This window comes from Panthera onca, chromosome F1 (assembly GCF_046562875.1).
Source record: "Panthera onca isolate mPanOnc1 chromosome F1, mPanOnc1 haplotype 2, whole genome shotgun sequence".
NCBI classification, from domain to species: Eukaryota; Metazoa; Chordata; class Mammalia; order Carnivora; family Felidae; genus Panthera; species Panthera onca.
The window spans coordinates 43,625,694-43,641,522 of NC_138355.1; the positions used below are offsets into that span (position 1 = coordinate 43,625,694).

At 52.8% G+C, this 15,829-nt stretch overlaps 1 protein-coding gene across 1 annotated transcript in view; it reads left to right on the top strand.

Moving 5' to 3' along the window:
* The window catches only part of LGR6 (leucine rich repeat containing G protein-coupled receptor 6), a 120,674-nt gene extending 105,856 nt beyond the window's left edge, over window positions 1-14,818 (top strand). Inside the window, exons 13-18 of the mRNA XM_078441291.2 lie at window positions 862-933; window positions 1,318-1,389; window positions 3,000-3,125; window positions 4,118-4,278; window positions 7,851-7,931; window positions 10,483-14,818. Of these exons, the coding sequence (XP_078297417.1) occupies window positions 862-933; window positions 1,318-1,389; window positions 3,000-3,125; window positions 4,118-4,278; window positions 7,851-7,931; window positions 10,483-11,738 (1,768 nt within the window). The 3' untranslated portion in view covers window positions 11,739-14,818. The remainder of the gene's footprint in view (window positions 1-861; window positions 934-1,317; window positions 1,390-2,999; window positions 3,126-4,117; window positions 4,279-7,850; window positions 7,932-10,482) is intronic.
* The last annotated feature ends 1,011 nt before the right edge of the window (window positions 14,819-15,829 follow it).

The window sequence follows — 15,829 nt, forward strand, 5'->3', positions numbered from 1 at the left end:
AGGGCCAGCGGAGGGACAGGGTCATATCAGGGCTAGGAGGCTGGACAAGGGAAGGCCTCAGAAGACTGAGAGCATGCTCTCTCATTTTCCAAACCCCCTTAAACACACACACACACACACACACACACACACACACACACACACACAGGTGTATGTATGCACCTGCACACTAATACACTGGAGAAGAAACCTAGGATTCAAATTTGACAAGGAAAAAAAATCGCTTAAAAAATGCTCTAAGCTCTAAGCTTCTGGTTTTGTTTTGTTTTGTTTTGTTTTGTCCTTCAGTGTCTGCTTTTTCAAGCTAGCAGGGTCTCTCTTGTCTCCTGTGTCTGTCCCCTGTCTTGAGGCAGGGCAACGCCTTTTGGGACCAAGGCAGAATGGGGTCTGAGGGTCTGTCCTGTTTGTCTATATGCCAGAGGAAAGAGGGTCTGCAGCATTGCTGAGGCCCAGGGTCTATCTGCCATTCAGACAACCAGTCCACTGAGCTCTGCTCCGCAGCTTAGGCCAGTCGTCGGGTCATCCAAGGGTGGGGCAGAGCTCCGCTGCTGGGCTAAGGTCTGGAGAACCCAGGGGTGAGGTTGGCTGGGCTGGGAGCCAGCCCCGGTGGGAACCCTGGAAACTGACTCCCTTTTGGGCCACAGGGATGGTTTTGTGGCTTTGTCTCCTGACCCACTTACCCAAGGCAACCGGATCCCCTTGTGCTCCCTTTAATTCTGGTGACTTCCGCGGGCTGGGTCCTTTCTTCGCATGCCAGGAGAAGTGGGGGGCTCTCCCTTCTTCCTCCTAGTGCATGGGGGGTGTGGAACTGAGCCAGGATCCGAGCCTATTGGCTCATCTAGTCTCTTCTTGCTGCCCCAGTGGCCTTCAGCACAACCGCATCTGGGAAATTGGAGCTGACACCTTCAGCCAGCTGAGCTCCCTGAGAGCCCTGTGAGTATCCTGCCGCAGCCAGGGGTGGGATCCTCTCCCAGGCACGCTCCGTACCCATAGCATACATGGCAGTGACATGCCCACAGCTTCCCTGCCCCCAGCACACGCACAAGAAGAGAGGTGCCTCCCAGTACGGATGGCTTCTGAAGCCACTTCTCCAGCTGGTACCCAGGGGGGTGATGAGACTCTGAAGCCAAGCGGCCAAATCCCTCTTCCTGTGGCCACAGCCAGGTTGGGAGCCGGGCGGCAGGTACCTTCCCCACGAGCCTGAGGGTTCTGCTACCGGGGGCAGCTCAGGTGGGGAGTGAGTGAAGAACTCAGGATGGGCAACAGTGAGTCCTCCAAGTGTCACTGGTCCCCCCGTTACGCCCTCTCTGCTCACAGGGACCTGAGCTGGAATGCCATCCGGTCCATCCACCCTGAGGCCTTCGTGACGCTGCGTTCTCTAGTCAAGCTGTAAGTGCCCACTGCCCTCTCCTCCCGGATGGTGGAGACCAATCAGGACTGTGGGCTGGCCAGCGGGGGCAGGAGGGGCCACCCCAGAGCGGGGACATGCATGAATGTCTGACCACACATCCCGGGGAGGGGGCCTCCAGCCTAATCAATCATTCTGACAGTCCGTTTGACAGACTGTGGGGCCCGATAAACAGAGAGCCTGCCTCCTACAAGCTCTGGAACATCGTCTGCTAATGTTCTGCAACATTTTGGCAGCCTCAGCCCTCCCGGTGCCCCCTTGTCCCGGCCCTTCCCCCAGCCTCTACATGTCCCAGTAAAGAGGATGTACGAGCCTGAAACTCCTTTACAGCCTGGGACGGTGGCAGCAGATGTGGGAGCCGGGGTCTCAACTCAGCGGTCCCCTACATGAGCATTAACTCTAGAGGGCTGCCATTCCGCGGGGTGGCGGAGGACCCCACGATCATAGCGTGCTGGCTGCGTGGTCGCTATGTCAGGGCTGGAGAGGACCTCTGATGGGGCTGTCACACACTGTGGTGCGGGCTGTGTACTGCACAAGGGCTCCCACCCAGTGGGGAGCCAACTGCCTGCTTGCTTGTCCTAAAGTTGTTTCCACCCCAATGGGACTCTTTTCTGATTAACACCCAGAGTCCTTCTGGGCTAGCTCCAGCCCTGGCCTCAGAGATCATCCAGCCCAACCCCTCACTTCACGTCTCCAGGCCCAGGGGGAGAAGCTCGCTCGAAGCAAAGGCCGGAATGAAAGCCTCCCAGGAGGCTCACCGTGCCCCTCCTGTCTGCCACTCTCTGGGCTCTGGGCCGGAGCCTGGCAAAACTCGCACCTCGGTCTTCCCTCTCCTGTTTGCTCTACTCCGGCCAGATAGGTAGGGTGGATATTTTTATCCCTTTGAAGGATGAGGACATTGGAACGCAGGCAGATTTGTGACTCCCCTTGGTTATGCAGGGAGTCGGTGACAGCTCCAGGTTTCCTGCCTTCCAGTCCAGGCTGTTTCCACGACGTACAGTCTGTGGTCCTGGTGTTTGGTTTGGAGCCCTGGCTCCTGTGATGTGTCTCCAGTGGATAGAACATGCATGTCCTCATCCCTGGCTACGGAGCCGGGCCTGCAAAACAGAACGGATGACCGAATCCCTGAATGTAGCCAGAGGCCAGCTCTGCCCACCCCCAGCTCTGGCCTCTTATGTCATCAGAAAAGCAGGGGAATGGGGACAGGCACCTATAGGCAGATGCCCTAGTGGGGTGGACAGGGACCCTTGGATGGGACTGGGACCTGGGCATAGGAGCTGTGGTTAAGGGGCTCTCTCACGAATTGGGATGGCTTGACGTCACCTTGGAGGAGTCCCTGGTATAGAGTTGGCCCCCAATATTTGATGAATGAATGAATGAGTGATGAATGAGTTATGGATGGTGCCTCTAGCCACCCTTGACCATCCTCCTTCCCCAGCTTGTTATGCTTTCGTCTCTCTATGCTGATTTCCTGTCCTTTGCTCCTCTCCTCTTGCTTCCATCCCAGGCACACTGGCCACACCCTCAGCACAGCCCTGCCCCTTCAACAATCCCACTGACTGCCAATAACCCTGACCATCCACTGTCCTAGGGACCTGACAGACAACCAGCTGACCACACTGCCCCTGGCTGGCCTTGGGGGCTTGATGCATCTGAAGCTCAAAGGGAACCTGGCTCTGTCTCAGGCCTTCTCCAAGGACAGTTTCCCAAACCTGAGGTGAGGGCCTCGCTTTCCCCCACACCTAGACAGGTTTGTCCCAGAGCAGCTGGAGAGGCCATGGAGGGACAGGGAGAAAGCCACAGGGCTTCACCTCAAGAAAAAACTGATGGCCCAAAGGCTTAGGGTTTGGCCACTACTGAATGGGAAGGGCTTGCTCGTGCCTCCCCTCCCTCCTCATCTCGTTCATAGCATTTCTTTCTGTCCCAAGTACCAGCCTGGGGGGACCCTGAGATCTCCTGTGAGGACAGAAGATGATGTAAAGGCCCCTGGACCTCCTCGCTCCTTGCCCCATTCAGTGCACCCAGACTGCCCGTCTTCACCTGGGCGGCATCTGGGCCCCTGCAGTCAGGGCAGAGCCCAGGGCACTGATCACTGGAAAATAAGCCGCCCAGCCCGTCCCTCGCGCTAATGACATCCAGGCCTTCTGCTTGCAGCAGCAGCACACAGCCTGTGTGGCCCAAGCCCCATCTGCTGCAAGCTAACGACATGCCTGGAGGCATCTGCCCTCACCCTCAGAGGGCACCAGATTCAGCTCTGATGTACCCAGGGGTAGGGGCGGGGGGATAGGGCGTGGGTGTTACTGAGGGCAAGGGTAAGAAAGAGTCACGAGGAGAATCCCTGTCTCCTTAAATATAAAAGAAGAGTTGCCAGCTGGGAGGGAGGGGAGCAGAGCACCGGAGTGCTGTGTGGCCTTGGGGAAACTGCTCCCCACTCTGAGCCTGCTGAGGGGACTCCATAAACAGTGGGCAGAAAGTAAATCTTCCCATCTCAATTCCCAACATGAGTGAGGAAAAGATTAGACTATGCTCAGAGCCCTTCAGAGGCAGGATCCAGGCTGTAAGACCCTTACAAAGAAAGCCCAGGGGGCTGACTGCACTGTCAGGGCGCTTTGGGGTTGAAAGGCAGGCACCAAGGGCCGGGTCCCTGGGTTGATGGCCAAAATGTTGCTAAGGCAGCCCGTTTTACTCCTGTCTCCCCTGAACCCCCAGGATCCTGGAGGTGCCCTATGCCTACCAGTGCTGTGCCTATGGTGTCTGTGCCAGCTTCTTCAAGGCCTCTGGGCAGTGGGAGGCTGAGGACTTTCACCTTGATGAGGAGGAGCCTCCAAAGAGGCCCCTGGGCCTTCTTGCCGGACATGCTGAGAACCAATGTGAGTGATGGAGGCCCTGGGCAGGGCAGGTGGGTGGCTGTGGAGAGGAAGTTAGGGAGGAGGCTTGGGGGACCCTGGGAGGGGTTCTGGCAGGGGCTGCAGAGGGAAACCCCAAGGGTGACCTGGGAGGTGCCTCTGCTTGCACCTTGTCTCTCTAAGGACATAGCCCAGAAGTGGTTGGGGAGAAAATAACGACGGCGACAACGACGGTAGAAATGTTTCTATATTTGTCAAGTCCTTTGCGGATCACAAGATGCTTCCCAAACTGTATCTTATATAACACCCCTGCCCTGGTGGCTCACGTGTTTCTTCTCCAGGGCTGCCTCCTCGCCACCTGGGCCCTTCAACGTCAGGGCATTCTCAGAGAAGACATCCACTTTCTAATCAACCTGAGCCAGGCAGGATTGAATTAAATTAATTAGATGAAATCTGCTTAAAAAAAAAAAAAGTCCCCTCGCTATATGTGCTAGAGCCAAAAGGAACAGCATGGGGATTATCACTGTTCAAGTTGTCCTGCCCTTTAGAGGCCACTGGTTGCAAGAGGACCTTGCTGAGAAGGGCCATCTTGGGCCACATTGGTCTGTTTCTGGAAGAGTTGGGGTAAAAGGAAAGAAGGGTGGAGGTAGGCAGCGAAGGGGATTCAGGGATGGTCTGCCAGCTGGTGTCTCAGAAAAAGGGCAGAGAGGAAGGCTTCCATTTCCCCCTCACCTTCACCCCATGTGACAGAACACAGGTAGAATTAGGAGGAAGCAAAAAAGGGCCCCTGATATTTAGATTTCTTTCAGTCTCTAGCCCCCTTTGCACAATATACCCATGGAGAATCTAAACAGAAAAACCAGATCTAAACATGTAAGGAAAACATCTTATGGTGGTGTAGACAGACATGGGTTCTAAGCCCGACTACACCATTTACCAGTTGAGTTGCCTTGGACAAGCCATTCACCCTTCCTGAGCCTTGGGTTTTTTTGTTGTTTTTCTTTTATCTGTGCAATGAGAACAATATTACATATCTCATAGGCTATAGAGGGCAGAGTATGTTCACTGCTGCTGTTACCAGTGGAACTGGGTGCCTCCTGGTGTGTGTGTGGAGGGAAGGTGTATTGTGTAGTCCGGGACGCAGCTTATGGAGTCCAGTGTTGGGCAAGCAGCTAGGGGGTCTCTGGGGTCTCCCTCCTGGTGTACAAGCCCGTCCCGGGGGAGGGTGTGAGGACCCCAGGAGGAGCCCAGCAGCCGGGCTGGCTCTGGGCCTGCAGACAGCTGTCCCCAGGGGACATTCCCGGATGTCTGTCTGCGGTACACTCCCTCAGGGGGCTGGAAGGAGGAATGGAAACTTTCCTTCCTCAAGGTGAAACTTTCCACCAGGCTTAGGTCTTGGAGAGCCACAGGGCGTCAGAATCGTGGGCTGCCTGCCGCTGGTAACGGGAGCTAGGGCAGGGCCCCCCACTTCCTGTGGGAGCTAATAAGCCTTGAGGAGGAAAGCCAGGAGCTGCGCTGCAGCCAGATTTGATTTCCTCCTCGTTTGAAGAGTGGTTACTTAACACCTTGGCTGTGACTTTCCCAGCCTCAGACGGAGGCCACGGGCCTCACCCCTTACATTTCATTCATGCATTCTGATTTCAAAGAATTGCTGAGCTCCATTCTGGAGAGCAGGGGTGGGCAGGGAATGAAAGGTGGAGAGGAGAGGAAATGCCAGGATCCTGTGAGCACATCTCGGCCTCCTGCCCGCCCTGATGTTGTCTGGGCCAAGAGCAGCTCCACAGAACCTTCCTGCCTCCTGGGAAAATGCCCAGCTGAAGGTGTTTACCCTTTAAGTGGGGGAGGAAGGAAACGGACCACACGAGCCAGAGATGGGGACGAGCATGACACAGAGTCACCTCTCCATTACTTGTGTGATGGAGGAAGAGCCCACAGGCCACTGTCTCTGAAACCCAAGTAAATGTGCAGGCATCCCTTGCAAGAGAAGCAGTTCTCTCACACGCCTTAGGGCCTCAGACACTTTTCCCAGTCTCAGCAGAGACACTAAAGGCTTATTCTTTAAAAGGTCTTTCTATGCTGAATTATCACCACAAACAAGAGTTTTGTTTTTGTTAAGTTAGAAGAGGTTTAAGATTATCATTTCAAAATTCTTGAAGAATTTATGGACCCCCAAGGTATCTCTGACACCCCTGCCGTTCACAGCCTCTGCTTTAAGAAACCTTATAATAGTGAATAAGAGGTGGGAAAAAATCCCATTTTGATTCAGACAAGTTACAGAGTTTCTTTAACAATGGATTTATCTTTCTAATCCTATTTTCTCCGGCTAATGGGATTGCAGAGGCTACACTTAGAATCAGAAAGATCGGTAAAGATGATCTAGTCTGGCCTCTAACTCAGCATAGAATTGCCCTTTCTCCCATCAGGGACTTTCTGCTTCCTTCGGTATCTCCAGCAACAAATTATGCCCAGCTCCTGCATCTGTAAAGCTCCCCCGACCATCTCCTCCAGCCCACCCAGATCAGTTCCTCGCCAGGGAAAGCCTAACAGTTAAATATCTGGGCTCCGTAGTCAGACAAACCTGGGTTTGAAATTCGCCCTATCGCTTGCTGGCTGGGAGACCTGGGGCAAGCCACTGACCTTCGATGAGCCTCAGTTTCCTCGTCTATCGAATGGTGTCAAAGGACACCTGCTTTGTGCGGCTGCCACGAAGGTTGATGAGACCACGCAGATGAGGACTTGCTGGGCATAGTCTGGCACAGAGAAAGAGCTCAGGGACTCTTGGCCCTTTGTGTTAAATAAACCTATTAGTTGACACAGTATGCTTTGTCAGGACAGCTTGATTCTCTTCTGTCTCCATAAGCCCCTTGAGGGCAGGACCATGTTTTATTCATCCCTGAGCTCCCCTGCACTTGCCCAATGCCCAGCAGGTGGCAGACATTGCATTCAGCACACGTGGACCTCAGTCCCACCTCTTTGTCGGGTCAACTCTAAGTGTGGGAGCTTATTTGTGTTAGTAAGAACTAAAACTTCTCCATCTGAATTGTTAGTTTGCCTCCTTCTATGACCCATTCTGATTCTGACGTGCTCTGCATGCAGGAGTACAGTGCCTTTATGCCTAACGGGGACTTCAGCTCTTCGAGGACAGCCATTGTATCCGTACCTACTCTTGCTTTTCCTAAGTTAATCCCCCCAGGGCTTTGACTGCTTCTCAAGCAAATAAATAGCTTCCGCTCACTCACTATCCCTGGTTCACCTCCTCTGAACACTGACCAGCTCCCTACTCTAAGCAGCACGTACGGACTAGGCTGCCTGGAGGAGACACGAGCGTGCTGAGTTATAGGACGAGGTCAGCAAGGCCCAGCTGAAACATTTGCTGTAAAGGACCGACCATGCAGATAATCCACGGGTGCATAATAGGGAGCTGACGGAATGTTTATACCTAAGAGTAGAACAGATGTGCCGGGCTGCTGGGGTGAGCCGTGCTGGGCAGAGTGAGTTGGAGATGACAGCTGAAAGGGGTGGGCATTTGGAGAAAGGTGGAGCTTGACTGTCACCAAGACCGGGGCCCCATGCCACTTTCTGGCCTCACCTCTCAGATGATCTGGATCTGGACGAGCTGCAGCTGGAAATGGAGGACACAAAGCCACACCCCAGCGTCCAGTGTAGCCCCGTTCCAGGTGAGATGAGCGCCTCGGTGTGGGGTCGGGGGCAGGGCTGAGGAAGGAGCACCCAACTATTTGATGAGAGAGAGGCCGGTTCAGCCTGGCGTGTTTGTAGCCATGCTTCGGGCAGCTTCTCTGCCTAAGAACCAACATTCTGTGGGGAGGACCGCCACTTCTGGTGACTCCTGGGGAAGGAGCTGGCGTTCTTCCCTTGGGTGTCTGTCTGGAGCAGCACTGGGGGGGGGGGGGGGCGGGGAGGGAAGGGAGGGGTGGCCGTGGGGAGAGGGGACTCAAAGAAGCCTTCACAAATCAGCTAATCAGAAGCTAACCAGGAGACCAGAGTGCCTGGGTGGCTCAAGTCGGTTAAGTGTCCGACTTCGGCTCAGGTCATGGTCTTGCTGTCTGTGAGTTCGAGCCCCACGTCGGGCTCTTTGCCGACAGCTCAGAGTTCGGAGCCTGCTTCGGATTCTGTGTCTCCCTCTCTCTCTGCCCCTCCCCTGCTCGCACTCTCTCTCTCTCAAAAGTAAATAAACATTTTAAAAAATAAAAAAAAAAAATTAACCAGGAGAAAATTTCTCTCATTGAAGAGAGAAGCAGGAAAGACTGTCTTTTTTACCGCACTGTTCAGGGTAGAGTGTGGCACTGTTTTTGCACACTCCTAGAGCCAGATGGAACTCTGAAAGGTCCCCTTCTCCATCTCTCTCTGCTCATTCCCGGGAAGATTGCAGTCTCTCTTTCATAAAACTCTCCAGGGTGAAAAAACTCCACAGTACCTCTGGATAACTCCTTACAGGATTGTCCAAACCTTACAGCTGAGAAAGCCTCCTAGAGTCTAACCTGAATCCATCTTGCTGTGAAGAAAGAAAGAGAATTCTCTTTCTCTTCGATGCAATGCAACCTAACATGTTTAGAGCAAAGAAGTCCCTTCCCTTGGGTATAAAATGCTAACAGGCTACCCCACCCCTCCCACCGTAGTCCATTGCTTAAGTCAGGGCAGGAGCTGTTCAGAATGAACAGAAAGCAATAAACAATGTGTTTCTCCATTTCACCTCACCTCCATTTCCCAGTTTTGCATCTCTCTTTGGTTTGCGCCCCTTGGCCTTCTCTCCTTGTTCTAAGCCAAAATAGTGTTTGCTGACTGCCAACACCTGCTTGTAGCACTTAGTGGCTACAGCGCGCCCTCTAGTGCCAGCCCAGAGCAAGACCACTAACAGTCTGGAGGAAACAGGTGGTGTTTTTCTCCTGACTTGGAAACCCACATGCTTCACACTGCCACAGAAATTTCACTTGTGAAAACCAATAATCAGCAGCGATGAAGTAAAAGAGGAAGTTCCAGAAGTCAAAGCCCAACTTGAACTTGCTTTTAGAATAGCTCATATAAATGGTCAAATAAATTATGGTACATCCATATGGAAAAGTATTTATTACGCAGCCACTGAAAACATGTTTTGGAGGAAGATAAAGGTATGGGAAAGTCTGCATAATAAATTGTAACTGAAAAAGAGAATTAAAAACTATATACAGAAAGTCCCAATTTAGCTTAAAAACTTATCTGTATGTATGTATTTTTTTAATAGGAGACCTACCACAATGATGAGTTCTTTCTGAGAGGTGGGATGATAAGCAGTTTTAATTTTTCTGTGTTATAGTTTCCAAATTTTCTACAATCACCATCTATTATATAGTAATCGGGAAAAAAATATGTTTAAAAAATAGTTCCCACAAAAGCCTCTCAAATTCCCAAGCGACTAGAAATACATTGCAGAACAGGAGTCTGAAGTCAAAAGAACGAAGACATAATATGTCCAAAGTTACAGGGTGACTTAAGGACAGAATCTGAGGAGAGAGGTGGAAAACACCAGGATCTCACCCATTTGTGCAAAACCAGGTTGGAAAAACCCAGAGGCATCTGCATTTTAATTTACTTATTATGCTTTTCTTCCCAAATACTGATGGACTCTGTGAGTATTAAATGTGGTCTGTGTCCCCATCACAGAGAGAGGGAGAGCCAGCCCGGTACAATACCTGATCAGGGCTCATCCACGGTGGGGTCCCTAGTGGATCACTGGGCACTGACTGGGAGAAGCAGAGCCTTGGGACACAGACTGGTCACTCTCTGGGCAGCCCCTCCCATCTCTGTGCCTCTACCCCAGCCATATCCCCAGTTCTGATGCCCTCTCCACTCCTTTATCCCACCTCTCCCCCTCCTTTCTTCTAAATGCTGCTGCTTTGGAAAGACTGCTTTGCTGAACATTTCCTCAATGCCTGGGGTTGCACTGTACCCATTTGTACTTTGTGCACAAATCTGTTCATTATGTGTTTCTATTTTGTACGTGTATTGCGTGAGTGTCCACTCCATCGGCAGTTCCTTGGAAGAAGGGCTGTGTACGTCCCCACTGTTCCTCCCCCCAACCCCACCTGAGAGTTCTCAGAGATCCTGTCAGCCTCCGTCAGACCGGGAGTTCTCAGAGAATGGAGGCTGCATCAGCCTCCCTGGCCTCATCCCCAGGACCCTGTGTCAAGCAGCCTCTGACCCAGGGGTAATGTCTGGTCCTCTCTCCCACAGGCCCCTTCAAGCCCTGCGAGCACCTCTTTGAGAGCTGGGGCATCCGCCTGGCTGTGTGGGCCATCGTGCTGCTCTCCGTGCTCTGTAACGGGCTGGTGCTGCTGAGTGTGTTTGCCGGTGGTCCTGGCCCCCTGCCCCCGGTCAAGTTTGTCGTAGGCGCGATTGCAGGTGCCAACGCCTTGACTGGCATTTCCTGTGGCCTCCTAGCCTCAGTCGACGCCCTGACCTTTGGCCAGTTCGCCCAGTACGGAGCCCGCTGGGAGATGGGACTGGGCTGCCAGGCCACAGGCTTCCTGGCAGTACTCGGGTCCGAGGCCTCCGTGCTGCTGCTCACCCTGGCCGCTGTGCAGTGCAGCGTCTCCGTCTCCTGCGTCCGAGCCTACGGGAAGGCGCCCTCCCTGAGCAGTGTTCGAGCAGGGGCCCTGGGCTGCCTGATGCTGGCCGGGCTGGCCGCGGCCCTGCCCCTCGTCTCAGTGGGAGAATACGGGGCCTCCCCGCTTTGCCTGCCCTACGCCCCGCCCGAGGGCCAGCCGGCTGCCCTGGGCTTTGCCGTGGCCTTGGTGATGATGAACTCCTTCTGCTTCCTGGTAGTGGCCGGTGCCTACATCAAACTCTACTGTGACCTGCCGAGGGGCGACTTCGAGGCTGTGTGGGACTGCGCCATGGTGAGACATGTGGCCTGGCTCATCTTCGCAGATGGGCTCCTCTACTGCCCTGTGGCCTTCCTCAGCTTTGCCTCCATGCTGGGCCTCTTCCCCGTCACCCCTGAGGCCGTCAAGTCTGTCCTACTTGTGGTACTACCCCTGCCGGCCTGCCTCAACCCACTGCTCTACCTACTCTTCAACCCCCACTTCCGGGATGACCTGTGGCGGCTCTGGCCCTGCACGGGGACCTCAGGGCCCCTAGCCTACACTGCTGCCAGCGAGCTGGAGAAGAGCTCCTGCGATTCTACCCAGGCCCTGGTGGCCTTCTCTGATGTGGATCTCATTCTGGAAACTTCTGAGGCTGGGCGGCCCCCTGGGCTGGAGACCTATGGCTTCCCCTCGGTAACCCTCATCTCCTGTCAGCAGCCAGGGGACCCTAGGTTGGAGGGCAGCCATTTTGTAGAGCCAGAAGGAACCCACTTGGGGAACCCACAACCCTCCATGGATGGAGAACTGCTGCTAAGGGCAGAGGGAGCCATGTCAGCAGGCGGGGGCTTGTCAGTGGGCAGGGCCTTCCAGCCCTCTGCCTCGGCCTTCGCCTCACACTTATAAATGTCCCTCCTCACCCTTCTCTTCCCATCTGTTCCCTTCCCTCTCGTCCCACTCCATGAATGATGGCTGCTTGTAAAATAAATTCAACCAAAACTCAACAGCGTGATCCACAGCAGGGACTGGGCCATGGCTTCCATTGGTCTCTCTCCCGTGGCCACCACCAGTGTGTGCTTCTTGGCTTGGTTTCCCCTTGGCCTTCCTCTAGGCCTCTTCCCTGTCATGTCTGAAGCTGTGGACCAGAGATCGGGAAATTTCTCTGCCTAAGGAAAATGAGTGACTGGGGTAGAGGGCTGAGCAGGTCAAGGATCAGGGTACAATGGGGCAGGGGGACCTCACAGAGAAAGACCTATTGGGGAACTGCCAAAGGGCACTTGAGCATCTACCCTGTGACTCATGGACTACATACAAAATGTGTTCTGTGTCCTGTTAATCTTGAGCTATGCCATGCAAAAAGACTCTCTGTCAAAAGAAGTTTTAGAAGATACTACACAATTTGTCCTTTCTTGGAGAGTCACAGTACATATTAGTATAGTAAAGGCTATGAGAATTCCTGCAGCAGTAAAATCCGTTGAACTTTGTTTAACCCAGTTCCCCCAGATTATTTGACAACAGGTGTTTGTTTGGTTGTTGGTTTTGTGGGATATCTATTAACATCTCACAGAATTTAACACTGCTGTCCCCAGGGCCCTCATCTCTATACCACCTAGTGCTACTCAGTGACATCACAAGATGCCACAAGTCCTAGAAAACCCTGATCCTGGGAGTTTCATCTGGGGTAAAGTTGGTGATTCCATCAACCAGAGAAGATTCTCCACACGCTCTACCTTGCCATCCCTCTTGCCTTTGGAAAGATGGTGAAGAGGCTGCCTTTGTGGTTCTAACCTCTATCCCCCGGAAATGGGGCAGGGATAAAGGGATCCCACATTGGCTCCCACCTCCTTCCTAAGCCCAACCACCAATGAAACTTCTGCCCTCAGTAAAAGAGAGGGTTCCTGGATCCTGGCAGGGTATACACAGGGAAGTCCATGGCTGTCTGGCTTCCTCCTGGCTCTAAGTTGCCTTCCTGTGGTTCTCCACCATATGACCCTTGCCAACTCCTGCCACAAGCCTAGTTTTTTCTTTGCATCCTAGGTCCTGCCTTCTCTGTGGGACGGGGGGGTGGGGTGGGGGGGTGGGTCCCTGGCCAGCAAACTGGAGGGATATTTGCATTGTATGTATTGTTCAGTAGGAAGCATTATAGGAATCTGGGATTCCCGGGTGCCCCGAATAGGCCTGACCCTTCCATCTCCAGTCATAACCTTCCTGCCTTATGGTTCACCAAGTGCCTCTGAGCATTCCAGAGTGCTCTCCACCCCAAACATATACACATTCAATCTCAGGAGGAGGAGGTGAGAGTTAGTGAGAGTTAGGACATTCTCAAAGACATAAAAAGGGAATCCAAGACTCAGAAAAGGGGCTCTACTATTAAGACAACTCTGAGAAGGTCCTTGACAGCCTGAAGTTTAGCTTCTGTTTTCTCTCTCTGCTGCCCTCAGGGCCCAGGGGAAATTCTGACATGAGTCAGCAAGGCTGACCAGGCTGGGGTAGAGGGATGAGGCAGAGACGACGAGTGGAACTTGGCATATTTCTAAATCTCATTTGACCCACTAAGTTGCCTGGACTCTGACAGGCTCTGAAGCTAAATGTGCCGAATTTGTAATCATAGAAGGACCTTAGGGTCCTAGCACAAGGTTGACCTCAGAGTGGGCACTCAGTAGATGAGGTGAATTCATTTATCAATTGGTTGAGAACCCCTGGTCTCCCTTTCTCAGGGCTAATCAAGACCCTCTCATGGAAGGAGTTTGCCCTGCTTTGGGTACTGGGAGTTGGTGACTATTATGGGGAAAGGAGTTCTCTGAGATGCCCCAGGGATGACAGAGTTGGTATGATTTCGGGGAGCTTTGACTTCTAGGAAGTCACCCAGTCCCCTCCTCACAGCTACCCCCAACTCCACGTGACCATTGTCCACCTTGGAGTCAGGGAGCCAGTGTTGAGCGGAGCGTGGAATGAAGTGGCCATGTGTTAGAGGTTTAGGGGTGATGGAACAGTTCCCTACAGGTGGCCTCTTCTGTGAAAAGGGTGCCAGTGTGTTTTGGCTGCAAGCTCTAGGTGGTACCGCTGTCATCTTATCATTTACCCCTAAAGATCTGGGCATTTGCCAAGTCTGGCCCTTCTGGACAGAGGAGAGGTATAGGGGAAGGGAGTGGAGGTGTTTGCCATGAACGATTTCCATTAATCAAAAAGCCTAGTAGATGTTGTACATTTACCCAAAATAAGGTGGTAGTTTCTTTGTTTCTGACTGGCTTTCTAGCAAGTCAGTATATTACTCTTTTGGTTATCCCCATTATAATCAGTAGATTATCCATGTCTTTGATGAAACACAAAATAAAAAACCAAATAATTCGCGGCATGTGAAATCTTCCAAAATGGTGTCCACGGGGACGAATCCATCCAAAGGGCTGTGATGGCAGAAATGTTGGGAACTGCTGACCTGGTACGTGCTGCCCAGGCCTCTGTGCGTTGTACCCTGGCAAACAGTGCCAACCACAATCTCCCCTCAGACCAACTTGTGGAAGAGAAAGTTCTATAGTGGACCATTGGTTTGTCAAGCACCTCAGTACCCACCAAGAGGAAAACTCTTTAACTCAGTGCTGAGACTTGAAGACTATGGATGAACAGAGCCTCTAGCTGGGCCTTTTCTTTTCCTCCCTCTCCCCACTTCTTACTCCCCAAACTCCTTCCCAACTTTCCTTTTCCAGAAAGAATAAAAGGCTTAAGGATTAGGGAGGAGGAGGAGGAGCTGCCAAGAATGAGTAGGCTGGGATAAGTGAGGATGATGGAAAGTAGCTAGAATCCTTGATCCTTTCTGGCACCATCTCCTCTAACTACCTCTGCTCTGGTGTAGCAAGTTCTCATACCCACCTTATCCCCTATATCGCTTCTGGGGTCCAGGCCCGTGCCCCCTCCAGCTGTGGGAAGTGTAAGAATTGTCAAGATGTAAATATTTGGATTCTTCTGTATAATAAAGCACCAGTGAAGTATCATGTGTGTCCCTCAACTCTTTTCTGCTGCTGCTGCTGCTGCTGGTGGCTCTGCGGGGTGCAGCCAGAGGTGGGGCTGCATTCCTCGAGAGAGGAATGATCAGAGTGGCAAGGCTCTTCCTCAATCCGTCCCGAGTTCTGGGGCATCTGGAGCACAGCCAAGGAGGCTCAGGTTTGAAGTTTAGAGGGCTCACGATCAGTTTGGCTCCCCATGTTGAAGCGCCCTTTGTGTGCTGGGCACTGGATTAAGTAGAGAATAATCTAACGAAAGGAGGCAACGAGCTGGACTTCCTGTTACCCAGCCCCTGAGCCTCTTCTCAGACCCAAAGCTTGTTCCTGCAGTTTCCGGATTCTGCGAATCCCAAAGAACTAGCATCCTTTCCTCTCCTTGGGCGGCCTTCCTCGCCCAGTCCCTGCCCAGAAAACCTCCTTCAAGCCTTGCTTCAGAGCGTGATGATGTCTCCAAGAAAAGCAGGTGGGCTCCCTCTCGAGGTAAGGGAAAGAGATTGGGTTCAGTAAAAACCTGCAATCCTGGGAATGAGACGCCAGTCGCTGTCAGGGCCTTCTGAGAGGCCAGACGATGCCTCCAGGAGCACCTTTCTTCCACTCCTGCCGAAGACAGAATTCCAAACCCATCCATTCTGGTGGCCCGACTGCCAGAAAGACCATTCGGCTGTTCCTTTGGGACCAGGTGGAGAACAAGGAGACACAGGGGCTAACTCAAGTGGAGGTTCCTTAAGAGGATACGTGTGGAATAACAAGGGAGGCAGACTCTCAGTAAATCTAAGACCAAAAAACGCAGTCGGGCTGGGTTCGGCATGTCTAAACCTGGAAGGCTGTTCTGGTTGTGAGGGTGCTCTGAGATCCAGCCAGCGGGAGTTTGTGGTCAGCCTGGAGCCCGCCCGTAGCAAGCAAACTGCCCTCTGTAGGTCTGTTCTGAGATCTGTCGGTTTCTCAACCACAGTCAACTGCTCCTCCTCACCTCCTTTTACATAAAAGCCTCTTTATAAA